Source organism: Python bivittatus, unplaced genomic scaffold (genome assembly GCF_059951505.1).
Source record: "Python bivittatus isolate LINGU-HERP-01145 unplaced genomic scaffold, Pbiv_v1 ctg000810_np1212, whole genome shotgun sequence".
In the NCBI taxonomy this organism is placed as follows: Eukaryota; Metazoa; Chordata; class Lepidosauria; order Squamata; family Pythonidae; genus Python; species Python bivittatus.
This window is the reverse complement of record NW_028277111.1, coordinates 3,275,126-3,299,728: the sequence shown is the minus strand read 5'-3', so window position 1 is coordinate 3,299,728 and position 24,603 is coordinate 3,275,126. Positions and strand designations below refer to the sequence as shown.

At 48.8% G+C, this 24,603-nt stretch overlaps 2 protein-coding genes and 1 long non-coding RNA gene across 7 annotated transcripts in view; 1 reads left to right on the top strand and 2 right to left on the bottom strand.

Moving 5' to 3' along the window:
- The window catches only part of LOC107326814 (uncharacterized), a 28,249-nt gene extending 21,059 nt beyond the window's left edge, over window positions 1–7,190 (bottom strand). The window contains exons 1-4 of one of the 2 annotated variants that reach the window (XR_015793648.1): window positions 6,498–7,125; window positions 6,053–6,199; window positions 5,454–5,580; window positions 4,919–5,048 (exon numbers count right to left, since the gene is read on the bottom strand). Coding sequence is in view for 1 of the 2 variants with exons in the window: in XM_088129743.1 (XP_087985869.1) it covers window positions 5,454–5,580; window positions 6,053–6,199; window positions 6,498–6,890 (667 nt within the window). In the remaining variant the exon portion in view is untranslated. Of the gene's footprint in view, window positions 1–4,918; window positions 5,049–5,453; window positions 5,581–6,052; window positions 6,200–6,497 lie in introns of both variants that reach the window. The other variant, XM_088129743.1, reaches the window with a different exon arrangement.
- LOC148213939 (uncharacterized) overlaps window positions 1–18,474 on the top strand; it is a 36,041-nt gene extending 17,567 nt beyond the window's left edge. The window contains exon 3 of the long non-coding RNA XR_015793654.1: window positions 18,388–18,474. This is a non-coding gene — a long non-coding RNA (uncharacterized LOC148213939). The remainder of the gene's footprint in view (window positions 1–18,387) is intronic.
- Window positions 9,022–24,571, bottom strand: LOC148213938 (neurotrophin receptor-interacting factor homolog). Of its 4 annotated transcripts, none has more exons than XM_088129418.1 (4): window positions 23,924–24,566; window positions 23,483–23,629; window positions 22,882–23,008; window positions 9,022–12,822 (listed from the first exon to the last, which is right to left on the bottom strand). In XM_088129418.1, exons 1-4 carry the CDS (start codon window positions 24,314–24,316, stop codon window positions 10,985–10,987), a joined length of 2,505 nt encoding a protein of 834 aa, XP_087985544.1. In that variant the 5' UTR covers window positions 24,317–24,566; the 3' UTR covers window positions 9,022–10,984. The 4 variants fall into 4 exon arrangements, with proteins under 4 accessions (XP_087985544.1, XP_087985545.1, XP_087985547.1 ...); XM_088129420.1 differs by lacking the exon at window positions 9,022–12,822 and adding an exon at window positions 18,718–18,962 and having other exon boundaries at window positions 23,924–24,571; XM_088129421.1 differs by lacking the exon at window positions 22,882–23,008 and having other exon boundaries at window positions 12,644–12,822; window positions 23,924–24,564.
- Between the last annotated feature and the right edge of the window lie 32 nt (window positions 24,572–24,603).

The window sequence follows — 24,603 nt, the reverse complement described above, 5'->3', positions numbered from 1 at the left end:
TCCGAGTTTGGAAGCTCTCCGAATAGATCAATCAGCATTCCTTCTGGCACTTCCTCCACAGACTCCCTGTCAGTATCAAGCACAGTCTGTTGATTATTACTCTGCTTATTCAGAGCTGTTGCTGTTACACCTGCTTCGCATTTGGCTGTGAGTTACAACAATCAGTTTTTAAAGCAATGGTGTTCTCTGTGGGAGGCCGATCCAAAAGTGGGCTCACTTTCTCTGAGGAGAAGACACATATTGGAAATATCTCAAAGATGCTCAGAAAGGGCTTCATTCTGAAAAGCATGCTGGGGACTATGGACTGCTTAAAGATTAGCAAAACTCGAGAACAGTTTCTTCTGGGTGGCAGCCATTTGGCTTGCATTAGATCTATCAGGGAGCATTCACAGCGTAACAGCTGACTCAAGGAAGTCATCACAGCTCTTCTATTGTTCCATCTCCCTCTATTCACTCTGTTGTCATATATCTGCAAGGAGATTTGGTTAGTTTGTAGGGAGTAGTTAAAATTCTCCCCACTCGGACCTTTTCCCCGTTGAGGGCATCCTTCCTTACGTGTAATCACATTGGGGGTGGGGCCGTCTTTAGTTTCTGTATTGTTCCCTTGAGGGCCATCCGTGAGGGCAGTAGTAGGTATTCTCCTGTTTTCTTCAATTCTATTTCGGTTGCTTTTAATAAACTCCGCAAGGGTCTCTGTCAGTGAATTAATTTTGTCCTTAACTGTTGTTAAAAGTTCAAAGATTGAGATAACTGTATGTGCTGTAAGCAAGCATTGTCTGGATATAAAGTCTGTTACGTTCTCCCTCTTTAAGTCAGCAACATCCTCCTCCTGCATGCTCACAGCCGCTGCCGAACAGGCTGCCACAAACTGGGGTGGGGAGACATCCCCTACACAGGGGGAGGAAATCTCCAAGAGCTGCCGACTTCCCAGCTCAGCCCGTAAGTCCCATTCCAATGAACTCTGTATGTTAACTCCATCTGAGAAAGAGGTTAGAGTCGAGTTACTTACTTGAGCAGCTTCCTTGCTGGATGTATATTCATCCAGTTTCTGTTGCTTCAATGGTTTCGGTAGGCTCTGTGTTGTAGAGTGCACAGATTGTCACTTTTTCCTTTTTCCCATTCTAGAAAGCCTAATGTTGGTATTATTCCAGGCAGTAGCTTTTGTACCTAATACTCCTTTCTTCTTCTTGTTAGATCTTATTTTCCCTTTGCTTTTTACAAAACAGACTGCAGGGAAGGGAAAAAATAGCTCAGTGCTAGAACTTAGCGCTTGCCTTCAGCATGTCACCCCCCCATCGTCTCCTATATAGATTTTTAAATGTTTGTTTTGGTTTATGTTTTCCCAAAATCCCTTAAGTATGTATATATATATGCCTCCAAGATGGCTGCACACGCAGATGCTGCGGCTGGTTGCTGTCCTTTTCAGTGCATGGTATGGATGATTTTGTGTGTATTTTTTTTTTTAATATATCCTGTGGGGCAAGAAGTATTTACAGCCAGCAAGCTTTGTTACAAATTGGATTGAAATGTGAAAGGGTATTACAGTTGATTTTATACGCTTTCATAATATACCTTAGTTGCCTCTAGTTACCTTAGAGGCAACTAAGACCCTGGGGGAGCCGTGGATTACCATTCCTGTAGGAAGAAGGTGGAGACAGAGGGATAGAAGGAAAAGGAGAGGCTGTTGCGCTGGCGTTTTTACTAAGTTGAGTAAGTCCCCATACAAGCCTTCAATTCCAAGTATTTTTGTTACTAATGCAAGATTCCTTATCAACAAAATGGATGAACTAAGGCTGCAGATTGCACGGAGCAAGTTCATCAAGGACTGTTGCGTTTTGCTAATTACAGAAACCTGGCTTCACTTAGCTATTCCGGATACAGCTGTTGAGCTGGTGGGCTATATAGCTCATCACCAGGATAGGAGCAGAGACTCTGGCAAGAGTAAAGGGGTGTGTGTGTTAAGTCTTTATGTGAACAAAAGCTGGTGAACCAATACAAAGACTGTAGACAGCCACTGCTCCATGGATTTGGAGTATATGACTGTTAGATGTAGACCCATATACCTTCCACGGGAGTTTAGTGTGGTCTTGATTACTGCAGTTTACATTCCACCTGATGTCAGTACTAACGTAGCTTTGGGACTCTTGCACAACATTGTTGGTAATCAGCAGAATAAGTATCCTGACGCTGTGCATATTATAGCGGGGGACTTTAATCATGCTGATTTAAAAACAGTGCTCCCCAAATTTCATCAACATGTTAAGTGTGCCACTAGAGGAGCAAATACACTGGACAAAGTATATACCAACATTAAACATGGCTACAGGGTTATACAATTACCACACTTGGGGCAGTCAGACCATATGTCACTGCTTTTAGCACCAGCATACACCCCTATTAGGAGACAGGCTCTGCCTACAATAAATTCTGTGAAATCCTGGCCCGAAGATGCCTCTCAACAACTTCAGGACTGTTTTGAGAAGACAGATTGGGATATCTTTTACCATCCAGATCTGGAGGAGCACACTGCAGCTGTTCTGTGCTATATTAAACACTGCACAGATACTGTCACTGTGGACAAATGCGTCCGGATCTATCCCAACCAGAAGCCCTGGATGACTAAGGGAGTCCAGCATCTCCTGCGTGACAGGAACAATGCCTTCAGGTCCAGTGATGGGGCAAAATACAGTGCTGCTAGAACCAGTCTGAAGACAGGCATTTGGCAGGCCAAGACAGATTATAAGAGGAAGATTGAGGATCATTTTCATAGCAACAACACGAGGCAGGTGTGGCAGGGGATTCAACAAATTACCAACTATAGACCGAATAATGTCATTTCTGCTGACGGGGATGCTTCATTGGTAGAGAAGCTGAATAATTTTTTTTGCCCGTTATGAAGTGGAGCCACCAGAGGCAGCTAGAGTACAGCCATTAGTCCAATATAGCCCCTGCCTCACTGTGGAGGAGCACGAGGTGAGGAGTATTTTGAGGTCTGTGGACCCTAGAAAGGCTGCCGGACCTGATGGCATCTCTGGCTGGCTGCTTAAAGACTGTGCTGACCAGTTGGCTGGGGTCTTCACCAAGAACTTTAATCGGTCTTTATCCCAGTCCACTATTCCATCCTGTCTGAAGGCTTCCATCATTGTTCCGCTGCCAAAGAAGTTCCCTATTAACAACCTCAGCGACTACAGACCAGTGGCACTCACGGCTATCATCATGAAGTGCTTTGAAAAATTGGTCTGTAGGCACATCATTTCCTGCCTTCCGCATACATTTGATAAAGATCAGTTTGCATATAGAACTAATAGATCCACAGAGGACGCCATAGCCATCACTCTCCACACTGCTCTGACTCATCTGGAACAGTGGTGGACCTATGCGAGGATGCTTTTTGTAGACTTTAGTTCTGCATTTAATACAATCCTTCCACATAGACTGGTGTCTAAACTTATGGATCTTGAGGTTCCATATCCAATCTGCTCTTGGATTTTGGACTTCCTGTCTGGCCACTCCCAGAGGGTTAGATTAGGCAATTATATCTCCTCAGCTCTTACTCTCAACACTGGTTCACCACAGGGCTACGTGTTGAGTCCCTTACTTTACACTCTTTATACATATGACTGTACCCCCACTCACTTCAGCAATATTATCATTAAATTCGCAGATGATACAACAGTGGTGGGGTTTATCTCCAAAGGAGATGAGTCTGCCTACTGGGATGAGGTGGACCGGTTGCTTTCGTGGTGTGGAGACAATAATTTGGCTCTTAATATCAATAAGACCAAGGAGCTTATAGTGGACTATAGGAGGAATAGATTAGATGTCCAGCCCCTGGTTATCAATGGAGACCGAGCGGGTGGCCAGTTTTAAGTTTCTGGGTGTTACTATAAAGGAGGACTTGACCTGGGGCGCTCATATTGCAGCCTTGGTTAAGAGGGCCCAGCAGAGATTATACCACCTGAGACTTCTCAGGAAGCAACAACTGAATGAAAAACTGCTGATGCCCTTCTACCGCTGTACCATTGAGAGCATTTTAACCTATTGCACCTGTGTATTGTTTGCTAACTGCACAGTGGCAGATAGGAAAGCACTCCAGAGGGTTACCATCACTGCCCAGAGGACCACTGGTTGCCCTCTCCCCTCTTTGGAAGAACTTTATAGTTCCTGCTGCCTTAAGAAGGCTCAAAACATTCTTAAGGACCCATCCCACCCGGGACATTCTTTTTTTGAACTATTACAATCTGGCAGACGGTACAGGATAATGAAAACAGGATGAATAGGCTGAAGAATAGCTTCTATCTTCGAGCTCTAACTACACTGAATTCTATCATATAGTGCAGTATTAATGCAGCATCATGGGTTATGCAATATGGAATGTGAAGGTTGTGTTATATGTGTTTTATGTGTGTTATGTGTTTTATGTGTTCTATGGTTTTTATATTTTTAAAGCTGCACTGGGGCGGCATTTAATTTCATTGTACAAGTAGTACAATGACAATAAAGATTTCTATTCTATTCTATTCTATTCTATTCTATTCTATTCTATTCTATTCTATTCTATTCTATTCTATTCTATATGTAAATGTATCCTTTTCTTTTTGCTTTTTTCCTCATATGTTTCACTTAACCAATAAAAAAGAAGAGATGTTTAAAAAATGTGAAAATGTTCAAAAGATTTTCCGATTACATCCTTTTCATACTATTTTAGAAATGACCTCATTTGCGTTTATGCTGTTGGAAATGCAGCGAAATTAATGCTTTACTCTTTTTTCTCCTCTTCTAGTCAGTTACGTCTATTCACTGGCCCTGTTCCATTATATTTTACACAGGAATTCTCAATTTGAGACTCTAATGCACTGATACCACTCATTTGTCTTATACCTTCATCTATTATTATTACTTATATTATTATTATTACCTTCATACTGTCCCTCCTGGTTCTTAGTTATAAAATCTGAAGCATGGGTTGGAATAATGTATGGATGCAACTTCTGCTCGCTTCAAATTCATTCATTAATTATTTTCGGTCCATCCATTTGTTCTCAGCCCTGCAAGGAGTTTACAACCAATTTACCCAGAGCCAAAAAAAAGGCCCTTTGAATAAACATGCAGTAGGACAAACGCTACTGGATATTAGGCAGCCTAGGAAACTCGGCGGTTGTAAGGAACAGATGTCACAGAGGTACAGGGCAGTAACTTACTCACCTAAAGCTGTTCAGATTATCTGCTCTTCACTCAGATCAGAGAATAAAAGCTCAGTTGAGAAAGGACCCTGTGAAGCATCTACCAATGTCTCTGTTTATTTACTTCATCTCAGTTTATTTACTTCGGTGTTAGGATCAAAACAAAACAAAACCAGAATTTCCTTCTTCTAGCTAGAAGCTGCTTTCTCACTGCTTGGATAACACACACTTTCCACAATTAATTCAACCCAAAGCAAAGCAGGTCCTTACCCAGAGTGGCCACATGCCTGGAATTCTCCAGCGTGACTTCCCCGTGTAAGGCTCTCTGGCTGGGATCCAGCAGCGCCCACTCCTCCTCCGTAAAATACACAGCCACCTCCTCAAAGGATACCAAGCCCTGAAAGTCAAAGGAAACGTTCCTCACCAGAAGCCCCAGGAAGTTCTCTCCCAGATTTCCAACTTTCTAAAAATGAGTTTTGCAAGAGAGAAAATGCTCCTTTTTGAAATAACGTATTACCCGGTTGTATAGTTGCCTCTCCTAATATATTAATAAAATTAATAATAAAAGTGAGTAAATGAAAGAGGGGATTCCTCTTCTTGTCCATGCACAAGACAGCAAAGGGGTTTATTTTAAATAAAGTACTGTAACCTACTGCAGGCACAAAAAACTTAAATACTCAACTGTTTCCATGAATGAATTTGAGTTCTCAACATAACACTTCGATAAGCTGCTGTTATACAACCACCTTGAAAAGAGATCCAACCTGTTGAGTCCTGACCTCCTTAACCAGATCTGCACTGAATCTCATGAAAAAACCAGACACCCCCCCGGCCCCCCATGTTTCCCTGCTCTGATGAAGCTTCCCTACCTGAGCTGTTGCTGATTCACCAGAAAGAGGAGCTGGATCCTCCTCAGAGATTCTTCCCAACAGATGCCCCATAGAGAGACCGGAGAGAGCTTCTCCGCCTTCAGGAGATACCGAGACCATTTCCACTTTCCTCAAGGGCTCCTGCATCTGAAATAACAGCCAGGATCAAAGAAGAAGAAAAGCGAAACCAACTGAACATGAGGAGGAGGAGGAGACTCTTCTCTGCCTCCAAAGCTCGAAGCGGAGATCCACGTACACTTGGGATCCCCCTTCCTCCTGCGGAATAACCTGGGTGGGCAAACACAACGCTGTGCCTGAAAACGGAGGGAAACCAAAGTCCCTTCTACCGTTAGAAGCCGCACTGGGGGCGGGCAAGGCAGTTCGGGAAACAAGGACTCCTTGTTCCTCCTCGGGCATCCTCCCAGGACCATCACCATCCTCTCACCTGCCGCCTCTTCTCCTCCGCTTGGCTCAGCAGGAAGCCCTCGGCCAGCGCCACCGCCTGGGAGCAGGTCTCTGCTCCGCACTCCCGCACCCAGCTCTCCATCTCCGCGGGCAGGACGGCCAGGAACTGCTCCAGGATCACCAGGTCCACCACCTGAGCTTTGGTGCTCCTGTCGGGCTTCAGCCACTGATGGCACAGCTGCTGCAGGCGGCTGCACACTGCCCGCGGCCCCTGGGACTCCCGGTAGCACAGCCTTCGGAAGCGCTCGGCGCCTGAGCTGGGGGGCTCCTCGGGCCAGCGCTGCCCTCCCTCCTCGGGCTCCGCGGCACGACGGCCTCGGGCTGCGCCTCCCGCCCCTGGCCCTGGCCCTGTTCCTGGCCCTGGCCAGTCCATCTTGCGGGCCTCTCAGGCCAAGCTTCCCCGGCGGCGCCTACTCCGCTCCTCTCCTTCCCGGCCGCATTGGGCGAAGGGCCCCTCGCGCTGTGGGAAGCAGGTCCTCGATATCCCCTTCCCGGCTTGCAGGGAACGAAGCCTCCGGGGCAGGCGGGTTGGCGCTCCCTCGCGCTCCGGCCCCGGGGAAGCGCAGCCGCAACCCACTCCCGGCCCTCCGCTCCCGCCGCAGCGCCCCGCCCTCGCCGTCCCCGGGAGCCTCGGCCTGCGGGCGAGAGAGCGCTCCTTCCTAGAGAGGCAACGCGCCTCCCGCCCCCCATAAAAGGCCCCTGGCTGCCACCCCGTCCGCCTCTTTCCTGAAGGAGGCAAGTGCCGGCCGAGCTCTTCTGCGCATGCTCCGACCCACTCTGAAGGGAGGAACTTGCCAGGTCTGCAATTGAGCTGTCGCTGGGGGGATTGTGTGATGGAATGGAACTAGGAAGGCCAGGCTCAGCGAGATAAGCGTTTTCTTAGTTCTCCGCGAGGCCGTGGGAACTACGAGAGGATGAGGCTGGCCCCTCCCTGAGGAATGCACGGTGGGCTGGCTGGCTGGGGAGCTGGGGTTTCGGTCTGGGGAGACTGACGTCAGCTTTAGCCCAAAGAACTCCAAGAGACAATGCAAAATCAGTTCAGCTATGTTTCTTAGCTACAACCTCTAGCAAGAATCTCCCCAGACCGAAACCCCAGCTCCCAAGCCAGCCGGCCAGCCAGCCACTCCACCCTGCATTCCTCAGGGAGGGGCCAGCCTCATCCTCTCGTAGTTCCCACGCCCTCGCGGAGAACTAAGAAAACGCTTATCTCCCTGAGCCTGGCCTCCATAATTCCATTCCATCACAGATTGTGCCGGGATTCCCGGGGATCCTTCAAGGGATTGGCGGTGCGGAGAGGAGCTCAAGCAGCCTTGGGAGGGGATCCGGGGCGTGGGGTGGGAGCCATGGTCGGGCTGTCCGTGGGCTGTCCCGGGGATGGGTCCCAAGGGTGGTGCTGCTGCTGCTGCTCCTCCCAGGCGTCCAAGGACAGAGTTGCAGGTCCTCGTAGGTGTCCCCCTCCACGCCTCCCGTATTGTTTCCATCTTTTTCTTTCCAAGAAAATGGAAAGTTGGCAGACGCAGGAGCAGACTGAGGACCTTCCTGCCTGCCAGCGCCATTGAGCCGTGGAAGGGCCTGCTGCCTGGAGTCGCAGGGCTCCCTCACTGCAGCCTCTGGATCCAAGGTCGGACAGGCATTTCTCTGGGACGACTGTCCTGCGCAGGGATTGGAAGGGACTAGAAGACCCCCAATAGCCCTCCCAGCCCTGGCAGTCCGTGGTGCAGATGTGCTACTTCTCCAGAACACGGAGTTCCCTGCCTCACATGCCGAATGTCTTACTATGCCCGAGCAAGGAAATGCTCCCAACTGCATGGTGCACAATGGGAAAAGGGTTGGTTGCACATTTTACCTTCTTCTGTCTTTGATCCATGGGAAAATGTTGTTCTCTTGCACTCAAACTGTTCCCATAATACTCAGGAAACCACCTCAAAGCAACCAGGAAATCAAAACTTAATTTAGCGCCTTGAGGGGACCAGTAGAAACCACACCAGGTGCCTTTTGGCAGCCATGGGATTGAAGGCCGGCTCTAAAACCTGCCTCAAACGGGGATGCCGACAAAACCGGAGCCTCCCCTCCTTCTCCTGCTGTATCCCAGGCCTACCCGAAGGGTATCTGCAGCCCACCTTCCCTTAAGCTCTCCCAGCAGAGGCAGATGTTACATGAGGCCATTGCCCCATACGTAAGCTTTTTCCAGGACTTCCATGTAGGAACACCACTGTCCTACTCAAATATACTTTCAGCTTCATGGAGACATGAATTAATTAGAAATTGGGTATGACATCTCTATAGTATTGCTGTGGCTCATTAACAGTGTATAGAACATATTAGCCGTGATACTTTAGGTCAGCTGGTTATTCAGGACTTCTTAGTTATCCACTTGTATTTTATCACACGTACTGTTTTTTTCCCTCTTTTTCCCTGTGTGTTCTATATTCCCTTATACCTCTGTCCATATCAATATTATTTTCCTTTTTTCTTTCAATATGTAATTGTAATGCAGAAATAAATTAAGACGAAACTTTTATTTTTTAACCTAATTACGTATCAAAAATTCAGTGGCAAGAGAGATAAATACAAGGAACTGCTCAATGCACAGTTATGGACTAAAAAGCATCACTGATAGGGAAATCTACACAAGAAGACTCAGGTGGAGGGGAGATGTTAAATCCCACTTTCTTCCAGCCTCTCCCCCACCAGCTTCTGTCTACTCCCACAGAAGAACTAAAGCTTTCTCCCCAAAATAAGGAGTTGTGGAGACGTTTCTTTTGGTCAGGTCCTGCTTGCATCAAGGAGGCTCCTGCCTTGTCCAAGGAAGCTGTCTTGAAAAAGCCAATGGCATCACAGCTCCCGATGCTCCAGGACCTTTTCTTCACTCTTATTTTCCTGCCCGCTAAATATGGGCAGCTCTCCTTCCTCCCATAAGAAATGCCCCATGGTCTGAAGAGGGAAGAACACCTCTGAGAAATGCAGTCAGGCAAACAAAGAGCAGCAGCTAGCACATTTGTCAAAGTGTGCGGAAACCCAAAAAGTCAGGGAGCAGACGAACCCCCAGAGCCAGACTCAGAAATGCCAACCCACAGCTGGGCTGCAGCCACCAATCTGAGATGGTGGCAATGTGGCTTTGACCAGATGGCAAACAATCGCAAACAAACCCCATTTTATGCACAAGCCCAGAGTCAGCAAAGTCCTTTCTGAGTATGATAGCCACCCGACTGCTTTGGATGGTCTCATGCTCTGAATAGTATTTCATATATCACTGAATTTGAAGTTGCCGAACCTGATCCAATTCTGCTCGCTTAGTTCAGTGTGCTCCCTCTTCGCTTTGTGGTTTCAAGTTTCCAAAAATGTGGCTTCATTCTATTCACATTCAATGTTCCATCTTTATATGTCTTTGAAAAATGAGGAAAACGCCACACTAATCTGAAGCAGCTCACCTCTATCTGGAGTTGCAGGAAAAGAGAAAGAGAGGGAAATTCATCTATACTTTTATGGACAAAAGAGATAGCAGTAGCGTGCTCCATTGGAAAGGGAAAAAAATCCCAATTTTTTTATTTTCTTAACTTAAGGGACAAGACTGTAGCAAACTTATGAGAGAGTTGGCCAAAAGTCGGCTTTTGGAGAAGAGGAATTATGTTCCTGTTTTTATTAAGGTGGGGGCAGGAGTGGGCTGAGGTACTCATTACTGGCAGTTTCACCACTATTATCATAAAACTTTTGTAACATCCAACCAGATTCTGCACTCCAGGACAATCTGGAACAAGCCTTTCCTTTCTTCTATGGGACACTCATCAAATGTTTTCACGGGGCTATTATATCCCTCTTAGTTGATTTTTTTACAAGGCTAAACATTCCCACCAGCTTCAATCTGTTTTCAAGAGACTTAACTTTAACTCTCTGATAAACCCCATTGGCCTCCAACACAACGCCAGCTGAAATCTCTTAAACTGGGGAAATACATGACCCTACATTGGGTCCCACAACATAGGGCGGGACTCATATTTCCTGGTGAAGAAGACTGAGGAAAATAAAAATGTAGTTCTAGTTTTCCTGCTTTTGGCCAAATCCACAGGGCACCAGCTATTCTGATGGGTCATTTTCTTCTATTAGCCCTTTTTCTGAATATCCTTTGGCAACCTTAGCTCATTTTCAGCCTGAACATTCCTGACACCATCGCTGCAACTGCATGGTATTTGACAGCATTTCTCTTTGGGGCTCTTTCAATCTTTTCTCCTCCTTCACATATTCCATTCAACACTTTTCTTTACCAAGTCTATTCCACTGCTGGTCCTGAACCTTTCTCCACAGTCCAGACATTCCTCCCAAAATGAGACCTCTTATGGGAAATAAGGGTAGTGCCCCTGTTGAATCTTGTCCCACACATGGCATTTTTAGAGTTCTCCCACATGGATTCCTTTAGGTCTGATAGTGCTACTCTTCCAAATGACTGTTACTCCACAGTTCGCATACTTGTTATGGTTTCTCTCTTGTGTGGATTCTTTCATGTTTTGAAAGGTGATTTTTCTGGCTGAAGCTTTTCCCACACTCTGTGCATTTGTATGGTTTCTCTCCTGTGTGAATCCTTTTATGTTTAATAAGGTTAGCGTTCTGAGTGAAGCTCTTTCCACATTCCAGGCATTTGTATGGTTTTTCTCCTGTGTGGATCCTTTTATGGCGAATAAAGTCAGTGTACTTGCAGAAGCCCTTTCCACACTCCGGGCACCTATATGGTTTCTCCCCCGTGTGAATTCTTATATGGATTCTAAGGTTAGAACATCTACTGAACCTTTTTCCACACTTCAAGCATTTATATGGTTTCTCCCCAGTATGGGTTCGTTGATGATATCTGAGGTCAAAGCTATACGAAAATCTCTTCCCACACTCTCTGCATTTATATGGCTTCTCTCCTGTATGCTTTCTTTTATGAGATGTAAGACAACTGCTTTTATTAAAACCCTTTCCACACTCCAGGCATTTATATGGTTTCTCTCCTGTATGAATCCTTTTATGGCAAATAAAGTAACTGCTGCAATTGAAACTCTTTCCACATTCCTTGCACTTATATGGTTTCTCCCCTGTGTGAATTCTTTTATGTCGGAAAAGGCTACTGTTGTCACCAAAGCATTTTCCACACTCCAGGCACCTATAAGGTTTCTCCCCTGTGTGAACTGTTTTATGTTGGAAAAGTGTACTCTTCTGACGGAAGCATTTTCCACATTCTGGGCACCTATATGGTTTCTCCCCTGTGTGAATTGTTTTATGTTGCAAAAGGCAACTTTTCTGACGGAAATTCTTTCCACACTCCAGACATTGATATGGTTTCTCTCCTGTGTGAATTCTTCCATGTTTCACAAGGTGACAGTTCCGCCTGAAGTTCTTCCCACACTCCATGCATTTGTATGGCTTTTCTCCTGTGTGGATCCTTTTATGGCAAACTAGGACACTGTTGTCACGGAAGCTCTTTCCACACTCCATACATATATATGGTTTCTCCTCCGTGTGGCTTCTTACATGCTTCATAAGGTTTGAACGTCCACTGAACTGCCTTCCACACTGTAGACATGTATATGGTTTCTCCCCCGTGTGGGATCGTTGATGTCTCGTAAGGTTACCACTCTGATTAAATCTTCTTCCGCACACCAGGCATATATATGGCTTCTCCCCTGTATGGATCCTTTCATGTGTAATAAGGTTACATTTCTCAGTGAAGGTCTTTCCACAATCCAGACATTTATAGGGTTTCTCCCCCGTGTGGATCCTTTCATGGATGGTAAGTTGACCTCTCTGAGCAAACGTCTTTTCACACTGCAGGCATTTATACAGTTTCTCTCTTGAGGGATTTTTTGGGGGTAAAATAAGTAACTGTTTCATACTGAATCCCTTTCCACACTGATACAGTTCCTTCTCTTTATGGGAAATAAGAGGGCTGCTCAAAGTGAAATTGTCCCCACCATTTATAAACGTAGATGGTGCCTCTTTGAAGTATGCTTGGTGATGTAAAGCAAGGTAGCAGGTAGGATCGATACTTTGCCCACCCTCTTGATATTCATACTGTTCCTCTTCAGTCTGGGTTGTACAATGTTTAGTGAAATCAGATTTCTCTTTGTCTCTTTTGCTACATGCCAGATACTTTCCCTCTTCTTCTTGGTGAACTTGCTGTGTTGGGAGGTCAGGAACATCACTGTATCCAGGAGAAGATTTCTTCCCTCCATTCCTTATGCAGCTTTTCTTACTCCTTTGTTCTTCAGACTTGATCATCTGGAATAGTGCTACGCTGCACTCCTTGTGATTTTCATCTTCCTCTCCATAAGCTGATTTGAAGAAAAAAGAAAGGAAAAAAAGTTAATGCTGCAGATGTTATTCCTGCATATTGAAGATTTTGCTGGTTTCCTTTTTCTTTGCTTAGAAGAAACCAAGCTTTCATTTTACTTAGGGTTCTGCCTTTGGACTATTTCCCACTTTCGTTTCATGAGAAAGATTTTTAAAAATCTGCTCTTTGGTGTCCAAAGACCAAATCATCAGGAGCAGGGGGGCATCAAGAACAAAATGTAAAAATAAGAAAAAACCTTAGAGAAGGAGGAACCCTGAGAAAAAAGAATTTGAAATAGTTATACAGAATAAAGATAATTTATTAGGACATATTTACAGATTGCTACTTAAATATGGTACGGAGACAGGACAAATAAAAAACTATATCATAATATTATAAAAATAAAATTTGAATTAAGGCTACAAATATTTTTGTTAGGTATCGTCCCAGAGAACATAAATGAAAGAAAGGTACTATAATTTATTAAGAGACATGCTACCAATAGACCTTTCGGGTGTAAGGTTTGCCCCGTTCGACAGAGAAACTCTGATGACACGTGTGGTTCACAAAAGAGGTTTACTCATGCGTAACGTAGCAGTCACAAGCAAAGCCAGGACTGGCTTGGTACAATTGCATCACTCGTTATATTCCCCCCTTCCCGTGCTTTTTTCCGCCCCGCGATCGCGTTACCGCTGCGGATTATCGGCCCCCCAATAATCCCTCTTGATTGTCCATGATGGCAGGTTCGGTCAGGGTCCATTGTCCTTGATTGGGAGTCCCCCTCCGGCTTGGGTTGGTCCCCCCCGTTACGTGCAAGCCCGTGGGTTCTGTATTGCGCGGCGATTGTGTTTCGCTGCCTGCGGCCTCGTTCATTGTTGGCTCGCGCCGTTATCAGTGTATAGTTAAAGCTTCCGCTGCGGTTTTCCTGTTGGGCTGGGCGCAGGTGGCCCATTAATTAGCGGCGCTTTCAGTTCCTCTTTTCCTCGCTAGCTGCCGCCGGTGGAGTTCGCATGGTCTGGCTGCGAGCTTCCCCGAAGCCCCGTGCTGACCGAACCTGACATACCGCCCCCCTGAAGACAACTCCCCCCCCGACTTTATTTCGGTTTCCCGGGGTATTTGTTGTAAAAGTCCCGCACTAGGTCCGGCGCTCTTATGTGGGTTTTGCTTACCCATTCGCTGTGGGACTTGGGGAAATGTTTCCATTGCACTAGGAGCTGGACCTGCCCCTTGTGCCTCCTGGCGTCCAGTATCTGGTTGATCTTGAAATGCTGCTCCCCAGCGACCATGATAGGTGGTGGCACCCCCTCTCCCTTGTGCCAGCCGTTCCCCGGCTGGTGCAGCTTTAGCAGGCTGCAGTGGAACACCGGGTGGATCTTCCCGAGGCTTTTCGGGAGCGTCAGCCTGACGGTTACTGGATTGATGACCTCTGCAATGGGGAACGGCCCCACAAACCTCGGGCTGAGTTTTTTCGATGTCTGGTGTGTCTTTAGGTTTTTGGTTGACAAATACACCTGGTCCCCCACTTTCCACTGCCCCTCGGGGAGTCTCTTGCAGTCCGCGTGTTTTTTGTAATCGGCTTTGGCTCTTTGCAATGCCGCGTGCGCCGCTCACCGGGTGGCGTCGATTTGGGCGAACCAGGCGTCCAGGGAGTTGATTTGGGATTCCGGCTGAGGCAACTCCGGCATGGGGACGAAGTCTCTCCCGGTGGCTACTTTGAATGGAGAAAAGCTGGTACTCTTGTGGACGGCGTTATTGTATGCTACTTCCGCGAATGGCAGTAGCTCCGCCCAATCTTGTTGGGGCCCCACGTAGCAGCGCAGGTACTGTTCGAGCCCCCCATTCAGGCGTTCCGTGGCTCTGTCCGTCTGCGGATGCGCCGCGGAGGAAAGGGCTTGCTTCGTCCCCACCCGCTTCAGGAACTCCCTCCAGAACCGTGCGATGAAGTTGCCACCCCGATCGCTGACGACCCGTCGGGGCGCGCCGTGTAGCTGGTAAATATGTTGCACGAACAGCCTCGCCAACCTCTCTGCCGTGGGGACTCGCCGGCACGCTACAAAGTGCGCTTGTTTGGAGAATAAGTCCGTAACCACCCAAATGGCGGTCTTCCCCTTACTCTCCGGGAGCTCTACTATGAAGTCCATGGCGATCTCTTGCCATGGGCTGTCGGGCTCCGCTACCGACTGGAGTAACCCCCTAGGCTTGCCTTTGGCCCCTTTCGCCGTCGCGCACACCGGGCAACCCCCCGAGTATGCCTCCACGTCCTTCCGGAGCGTTGGCCACCAGAACTGCCGCCGAATTAAGTGGAGCCTCTTCATGAAGCCGTAATGCCCCGCGTTCCGGCTGTCGTGGGCTCTTTCCATGACCTCCCGTCGGCACCCCTCGGGCACGTACAACTTCCCTTCGTGCCACCACAAACCCTCTTGGCTGGTTAGCGCTTCTCGGTTTTGCTTGAGCCAAGCGTCCCGCTCCGCCGCCTCCGCAAACCCTTGCTTTACCTCAGGCGCCTCGTCCCGTCGCTCCCCCTTGGTCTGGCTCTGGGTCACCGCCTTTGCAGCCAGCCTGCTGGCAGGGATGATGGAGTCCACGATCTCCTCTCGTAGGCTGGCGTGCTGGGGTATGCGAGACAACCCATCTGCTAGGAAGTTGCGCTTCCCGGGGATGTGTTTTAGGGTGAACCTGAACCTCCCGAAGTATTGGGACCACCGCGCCTGTTTGGGGGATAGCTTACGCGGGGCCTTCAGGGCCTCGAGGTTCTTGTGGTCCGTCCACACCTCGAATGGTTCAGCTGCCGCCTCCAATAGATGCCTCCACGTGGCTAGCGCCCACTTGATGGCGTACGCCTCTTTCTCCCACACCATCCACCTTCTCTCTGTCTCTGTGAATTTGCAGGAGGCGTAGGCGCATGGGTGGATGGCCCCCTCTGGGCTGGGCTGGAGCAGGACCACCCCCGTTGCCACGTCTGACGCATCTACTTGTATGATAAACCGCCGATCTGGGTCGGGATGGCGCAGGATCGGCTCAGCTGTGAACCGCCGTTTTAGCTCCTCAAACGCCCCCTGGCATTCCGCAGTCCACCTGAGTGTCATGCTGGGCTTGGGGGGGTTTCCAGTGCCCTTGGGTTTTAGCAAGTCTGTTAGGGGAAGGGCGATTTGGGCGAAGTTCGGGATAAACTGTCTGTAGAAGTTCGCAAACCCCAAGAAGCTTTGAAGTTACCTCCGGGTTTGCGGCGCTTCCCAGCCCAGAACATCTTTTACTTTCGCCGGGTCCATCTCAATTCCCCGACTGGATATCCGGTAGCCGAGGTAGTCCAGCTGCTCCCGATGAAACTCGCATTTTGATAGCTTCGCGTACAGCTGCGCCTTCAGCAGTCTCTGGAGCACCGTGCGCACCAGGCTCACGTGCTCCGCCAGGGTTTCGGTGTAGATGAGGATGTCGTCCAGGTAGACCAGGACGCCCCAGTAGAGTAGGTCTTCTTCTCCCGGAATAGTACCGGGGCCGCTAATGGTGACTTCGCGGGTTGGATGAATCCCCACGCTAGGTTCTTGTCTATGAACTCCCGCAGAGCCCCCATCTCCCTCATTGACAGGGAGTACATTTTCGGTTTGGGCAGCGTTGCCCCTGGCTCTAACTCGATGGCGCAATCACTGGGTCGGTGTGGAGGGAGCTGGTCGGACTCCTTCTCCCTGAACGCCGCCGCCAGGTCTCGATATTGCCTCGGGATTCCGCCGCTCGTCGTGGGTTCCCCGGACTCTGTCCCTCGTTTTACAGTTGTTCCGCCAGTCGCCGCTGCCTCCCCACGCCTCGGGATCGTTGTGAGTCTCCGGGGTTCCGGCGCTGCTGTTGCCAGCCGGGTCTCGGGCTCCATCTGCTCTCGTCTCGCCTCCCTGTGCCTCGGATCCTCCACTTGCCCGTCTGTGGTTGCGGTCGCGCCCGTCGCCACGGCCCGGTCCCCTCTGCTCTCGCACTCCGCCGGCCTGTCGACCCCGAATCGCACTGCCTCCGCCGTCCAGTCAACCCGTGGGTTCCGTCGCCGCAGCCACACCAAGCCGAGCATCACCGCGTAGTCGGCCACCGGGACCACCACAAATCTTAGTTCTTCCCGGTGGCTCCCGATCGTCATCTGGACCGGCTCGGTGTAATACTGAGGTGCCCCCCCCCCGCCAGCGAGCCGTCTAGCTGGCTGAATGCAATGGGCTCCCGGAGGCGCCTCAGCTGTAGTCCGAGTCCCGAGACCACAGCTGGGTGCATCAAGCAGTGGGTGCAGCCTGAATCCAGCAGCGCCCGCAGCTGTGCCTCTCCTCCGGATCTCACCCCCCGGATGTGTATCCTCACCCGGAATGGAGGGCAGTCCTCATCCCCGATTGGGTCCGCGTGTCTCGGTTCCCCTGCTCGCACTGGGACGCCGTTCAGTGCGAGCGTGCCTCGTTTCCCGCCGGCTCCGAGTCCTCTCTGGAGGACGCCGTCTCCGGGGTCGACCACACCATCCGTCCGCCTTCGGTCACCGCCGCCACTGCACTCTTCCGCGGTCGGTCGCCGACCCTTTTCCAGGACTGGCTTGGTACAATTGCATCACTCGTTATATTCCCCCCTTCCCGCGCTTTTTTCCGCCCCGCGATCGCGTTACCGCTGCGGATTATCGGCCCCCCAATAATCCCTCTTGATTGTCCATGATGGCAGGTTCGGTCAGAGTCCATTGTCCTTGATTGGCAGTCCCCCTCCGGCTTGGGTTGGTCCCCCCCCCATTACGTGCAAGCCCGAGGGTTCTGTATTGCGCGGCGATCTTGTTTCGCTGCCTGCGGCCTCGTTCATTGTTGGCTCGCGCCGTTATCAGTGTATAGTTAAAGCTTCCGCTGCGGTTTTCCTGTTGGGCTGGGCGCAGGTGGCCCATTAATTAGCGGCGCTTTCAGTTCCTCTTTTCCTCGCTAGCTGCCGCCGGTGGAGTTCGCGTGGTCTGGCTGTGAGTTCCCCGAAGCCCCGTGCTGACCGAACCTGACATCGGGGACTACAAATGAGGAATACGCAACAATGGAAAAACTGACTGCATATTTCACAGCAGAGTAGGAATGTTTCCCTTATATAAACTATATCACACAGCGAGGCAGGCTAAGACAGCGAGAATGTGTTTTTTGGAGAAAGAGAGAAACTTTTTAAAAATAAAAATAATATAATTAAAATGTTCAAAGCAGAAATGAGTAATAAAGTCCAAAGTATAAAATTATTCAAGTAGCAATTAGTGGAAGTGAGAAAAACAGGGGGCTATCAGAGTGCCCTTTTAATATATATAGATTTTTAAATGTTGGTTTTGCTTTATGTTTTCCCAAAATCCCTTAACTATGTATATGTATATGTATCCTTTTCTTTTTGCTTTTTTTCCTCATATGTTTCACTCAACCAATAAAAAAGAAGAGATGTTTAAAAAATGTGAAAATGTTCAAAAGATTTTCCGATTACATCCTTTTCATACTATTTTAGAAATGACCTCATTTGCGTTTATGCTGGTGGAAATGCAGTGAAATTAATGCTTTATTTAAATATATTGTTCTATTTGTTTATTTGCTTTATACAGCCACTCATCTCACACATGTGACTCTGGGCAGCTACAATCAAAAACGTAAAATCAAATAAAAGGCATAAGATCAAATAAACACACTAAGCACCCGGAAATCGGAAAATAACCATCAAAAAAGCCAAGAGAAAGGCTCTATCACACTTCCAGGGCTCCAGGCCCAGGCACAAATCCAGGGTCAGGGCGAACCTAATCTCAGCTGGAATGATGTTCCACAGGCCAGGTGCCACGGAAGAAAAGGTCTTGCCCACCAACGCTCCTCAGCCAATGGGACCCGGAGCATGTCTACGTCAAGCAGGACAGGAAGGAACAACTGGGGAGAGAAGGATCTGTACGTAGCTTGGTCTAAAGCTATGAACGGCTTTAAAGGTAACCACCAGCACCTTGAATTGCACTGGAAGCATACTGGTAGCCAATGCAGCTCGTGGACCAGAGGTGTCCCATGTGCCTTGACAGCGGCTCTAACTCGTGTTATATTGGGTTTGCTCCTTGTCTCCCTCCAGTGGGCCCTAGGCTCTCTTCTCCCACTTCATCTCCCTCAGCTCCTCCAGAAATGTGGGAGAGTTCTGGGATACCTGGGAGGGGAGAGGCTGCTCAGGCGCAATCCGATCCAAAACCCCAACCGCTCTCTCATTCCGGGTGCCCACCAGGGCCTCAGTCAGACCGAGCAGCAGGCCCTCCGGAAGAACCCCAGGCTCCTTCTGGAAGCCTTTTGGGTCCATCGCCTGCCTGGGGCGGACCACTCTAAGAGGTCCAGCTTCCCTGCGGTGGGGGTGGCGCCAGAGAACTGAGGGGTTACCAGACAGTGGTCTGACCGTGACAGTGGAGAAACTGAAATCTCTCCTCAAAGCACATTACCTTGCCACTGCTCAGACAAAAACAAAACAAAACAAAACAGGTCAGGTATAGGACCACTGATATGCGTCGGGCCCTGCATGGCCTGGGAAGGCCCGTGGCTGTCATGCCGCTGACCTTGCGCCCACAGAAGGCACGTTAAAGTCCCCCAACACCATCAGCCTGCAGAATCCCACTGCCAACCCGGCCACAGAATCAAGGATCTCAGGCAGGAAGGTTGGTACGCAGCAGTGAGGCTGGTACAGTAGCAACAACTCTTCCATTTCGGTAAGAAGCACTGACATGGCTTAATTCAACTTTGTTGTTTAAAGTTTATCACACAGGAGTTGGCTTTTGGAGAAAAAACATGGGCTTATAGTCAAAAGACTTGCTGTTCAGCACTGGAAAGACAAACAGATGGCTCCAGTATTCAGTGGTTTGCAGAACTGATCACGGAAAAGCCAACTGGTTCAAAAGAGGGAAAGGAGTATGACAAGGCTGTATGCTGTCACCCTGCTTCTTTAACTTATACGCAAGGTACATCATGAGAAATGCCAGGCTGGAAGAATCACAAGCTGGAATTAAGATTGCAGGGAGAAACATCAACCACCTCAGATATGCAGATGATACCACCCTAATGGCAGAAAGTGAAGAAGAACTAAAGAGCTTCTTGATGAGGGTGAAAGAGGAGAGTGCAAAAGCTCGCTTGAAACTCAACATTCAAAAAAACTAAGGTCATGGCATCTGGACCCACCAATTCCTGGCAAATAGAAGGGGTAGAAATGGAAGCAGTAACAGACTTCATTTATTTGGGCTCCAATATCACTGCAGACGGAGACTGTAGCCATGAAATTAAAAGACGCTTGCTCCTTGGGAGGAAAGCTATGGCAAACCTAGACAGGGTACAGTCATGCACCTAGCCTGAATTCATCAGGGCATTTCAAATGACAGGGAAAAGGACATCTATCAATCCCTACTCCATCTGTCCTAAGGTGAATGTCACCCACAAATATAAAAAAATCTCTGAAAATATGACGGTCAAAGTACAAAGCAAAAGTAAATTTTTCCGGCAAGGAAAAGAACTTGTAATGGACAGACAGAATGACCTTGAGGAACAGGAGAAAGAGCCTCTACGAAGACAACAGTCAGATAAATGAAACCCAAGCCTGGGGTACAGCTGTAACCTGAGAAAGCGTCTCAGGCAAGCCCCTCCCTACTTCTCACAAATAGAAAGGGAGCGAAGGAAGAAGGAAGTGAATTCAACCTTGCAAGATTCCGTTATTATTCTATAAAACCAGTGTTAGCCTGTGTAACCTTGATTTTTCTAGTCTGGTCTACCTGAAAGGGCTGACATCCATCCTGCAAGTCTATTATTCCCTTTATAGGAAGGCAGAAGCTCCTGCTTTGGATCCTACACAGGGCTTGCTGAACTATTGAGAAAAGAGCTGGTGAGGCAAAGCACCCTGAATCATTTGGAAGAACTGTTTCAATGTTACGTGATCATAGATGGCAGGATGGAAGAGTTGAGGCAGAGAAAAAATAGTAAGTGGAAAAGACTTTACGGTCTCTCTTTCCCCATACACTTCCTCCACCTGAGGGCCTCCTGGGAATGCAGCACAGGAGAACCCATCCACATTGGACCACCACATCTGCATTTCATTCCCATGGCCCAGACTCAGATTTCCCTGAAAGCGTCGGGGGGGGGGGGAGAGGACTGAGGCTGATGGGGGAGGTGATTTAATCGGCAGAAGGAACGACCTTGGCAGACAAGAGGAAGAGCTGCTACCAAGACAACGGTCAGATAAAAGAAAGCTGAAGCTAAGGTAGAAGTATAATACGCGAAAACCTTTCAGACAAGACCCTCCGTAGTTCTTATGAAACCAAAACTGAATTTCAACCCATGTTCAGGATACAAAGAGGAAGGAGAAATTGGTCAATGAGCAATTGGCTTAATTCACAACTGTTTTGAGTTTGTATTTTCCAATTCATAATATTATTACTTTAAAAATAAAAGTAGGGGTGTTACCTTCTTGGTCTTTAAAATATTATGCTCTTTTTTCTCCTCTTCTAGTCGATTATGTCCTGGCAAATAGAAGGGGTAGAAATGGAAGCAGTAACAGACTTCATTTATTTGGGCTCCAAGATCACCGCAGACGGAGACTGCAGCCATGAAATTAAAAGACGCTTGATCCTTGGGAGGAAAGCTATGGCAAGCCTAGATAGCATATTAAAAAGCAGAGACGTCACCTTGCCGACAAAGATCCGCATAGTCAAAGGTATGGTTTTTCCAGTAGTAATGTATGGCTGTGAGAGCTGGACCATAAAAAAGGCCGAGCGCCGAAGAATTGATGCCTTTGAACTGTGGTGCTGGAGAAGACTCTTGAGAGTCCCCTGGACTGCTAGGAGGTCAAACCAGTCAATCTTAAAGGAAATCAACCCTGATTGCTCATTGGAAGGATCGATAATGAAGCTCAAGCTCAGATATTTTGGCCACCTAATGCGAAGAGAGATCTCTTTGGAGAAGACGCTGATGCTGGGAAAGATTGAAGGCAAAAGGAGAAGAGGACGGCAGAGGATGAGATGGTTAGATAGCATCACTGAAGCAATGAGCATGAAACTGAGCAAACTCAGGGAGGCAGTGAAGGACAGGAAGGCCTGGCGCAATATGGTTCATGGGGTCACGAAGAGTCGGACACGACTTAACGACTAAACAACAACAAGTCGATTATGTCTATTCACTGGCCCTGTTCCATTATATTTTACACAGGAATTCTCAATTTGAGACTCTAATGCATTTATACTACTCATTTGTCTTCTATGTTCACCTATTATTATTGCCTTCATGCTGTCCCTCCTGGTTCTTAGTTATTCCTTTTTTTATTTATGATCTATTTAACAATCTAGAATAAAAATCTGAACCATGGTTTGGAATAATGCATTGATGCAATTTCTGCTCACTTAAAATTCATTCATTAATTCTTTTCGGTCCATCCATTTGTTCAGCCCTTGTCAGGCCTAGCCCAAGGAACTCCAGGAGACCATGTAGATTCAGTTCAGCAATGTGTATTAGCTACAACCTCTAGCAAGATTCTTCCCAGACTGAAACCCCTGTTCCCAAAGTCAGCCAGCCACACCACTGTGAATTCCTCAGGGAGGTGCCAGTCTCATCCTCTTATCTCTCCCTCGCCCCTCAGCAGACGAAAGAGCATGTTTTCCTCCCTGGGTTTGGCCTTCATAATTCCATTCCATCACAGCCCTACAGGGAGTTTACAACCAGTTTACCCAGAGCCAAAAAAAGGCCCTTTGAATAAACACCCAGTAGGACAAACGCTACTGGATATTAGGCAGCCTAGGAAACTCGGCGGTTGTAAGGAACAGATGTCACAGAGGTACAGGGCAGTAACTTACTCACCTAAAGCTGTTCAGGTTATCTGCTCTTCACTCAGATCAGAGAATAAAAGCTCAGTTGAGAAAGGACCCTGTGAAGCATCTACCAATGTCTCTGTTTATTTACTTCATCTCAGTTTATTTACTTCAGTGTTAGGATCAAAACAAAACCAAACCAGAATTTCCTTCTTCTAGCTAGAAGCTGCTTTCTCACTGCTTGGATAACACACACTTTCCACAATTAATTCAACCCAAAGCAAAGCAGGTCCTTACCCAGAGTGGCCACATGCCTGGAATTCTCCAGCGTGACTTCCCCGTGTAAGGCTCTCTGGCTGGGATCCAGCAGCGCCCACTCCTCCTCCGTAAAATACACAGCCACCTCCTCAAAGGACACCAAGCCCTGAAAGTCAAAGGAAACTTCCTCACCAGAAGCCCCAGGAAGTTCTCTCCCAGATTTCCAACTTTCTAAAAATGAGCTTTGCAAGAGAGAAAATGCTCCTTTTTGAAATAACGTATTACCCGGTTTTATAGTTGCCTCTCCTAATATATTAATACAATTAATAATAAAAGTGAGTAAATGAAAGAGGGGATTCCTCTTCTTGTCCATGCACAAGACAGCAAAGGGGTTTATTTTAAATAAAGTACTGTAACCTACTGCAGGCACAAAAAACTTAAATACTCAGCTGTTTCCATGAATGAATTTGAGTTCTCAACATAACACTTCAATAAGCTGCTCCTATACAACCACCTTGAAAACAGATCCAACCTGTTGAGTCCTGACCTCCTTAACCAGATCTGCATTGAATCTCATGAAAAAACCAGACCCCCCCCCCCCCGCCCTCCACATTTCCCTGCTTGGATGAAGCTTCCCTACCTGAGCTGTTGCTGATTCACCACAAAGAGGAGCTGGATCCTCCTCAGAGATTCTTCCCAACAGATGCCCCATAGAGAGACCGGAGAGAGCTTCTCCGCCTTCAGGAGATACCACGACCATTTCCACTTTCGTCAAGGGCTCCTGCATCTGAAATAACAGCCAGGATCAAAGAAGAAGAAAAGCGAAACCAACTGAACATGAGGAGGAGGAGACTATTCTCTGACTCCAAAGCTGGACCATCTTAGATCCATCGGCGGAGATCCGCCTTCCTCCTGCGGAATAACCTGGGTGGGCAAACGCAACGCTGTGCCTGAAAACGGAGGGAAACCAAAGTCCCTTCTACCGTTAGAAGCCGCACTGGGGGCGGGCAAGGCAGTTCGGGAAACAAGGACTCCTTGTTCCTCCTCGGGCATCCTCCCAGGACCATCACCATCCTCTCACCTGCCGCCTCTTCTCCTCCGCTTGGCTCAGCAGGAAGCCCTCGGCCAGCGCCACCGCCTGGGAGCAGGTCTCTGCTCCGCACTCCCGCACCCAGCTCTCCATCTCCGCGGGCAGGACGGCCAGGAACTGCTCCAGGATCACCAGGTCCACCATCTGAGCTTTGGTGCTCCTGTCGGGCTTCAGCCACTGATGGCACAGCTGCTGCAGGCGGCTGCACACTGCCCGCGGCCCCTGGGACTCCCGGTAGCACAGCCTTCGGAAGCGCTCGGCGCCTGAGCTGGGGGGCTCCTCGGGCCAGCGCTGCCCTCCCTCCTCGGGCTCCGCGGCACGACGGCCTCGGGCTGCGCCACCCGCCCCTGGCCCTGGCCCTGTTCCTGGCCCTGGCCAGTCCATCTTGCGGGCCTCTCAGGCCAAGCTTCCCCGGCGGCGCCTACTCCGCTCCTCTCCTTCCCGGCCGCATTGGGCGAAGGGCCCCTCGCGCTGTGGGAAGCAGGTCCTCGATATCCCCTTCCCGGCTTGCAGGGAACGAAGCCTCCGGGGCAGGCGGGTTGGCGCTCCCTCGCGCTCCGGCCCCGGGGAAGCGCAGCCGCAACCCACTCCCGGCCCTCCGCTCCCGCCGCAGCGCCCCGCCCTCGCCGTCCCCGGGAGCCTCGGCCTGCGGGCGAGAGAGCGCTCCTTCC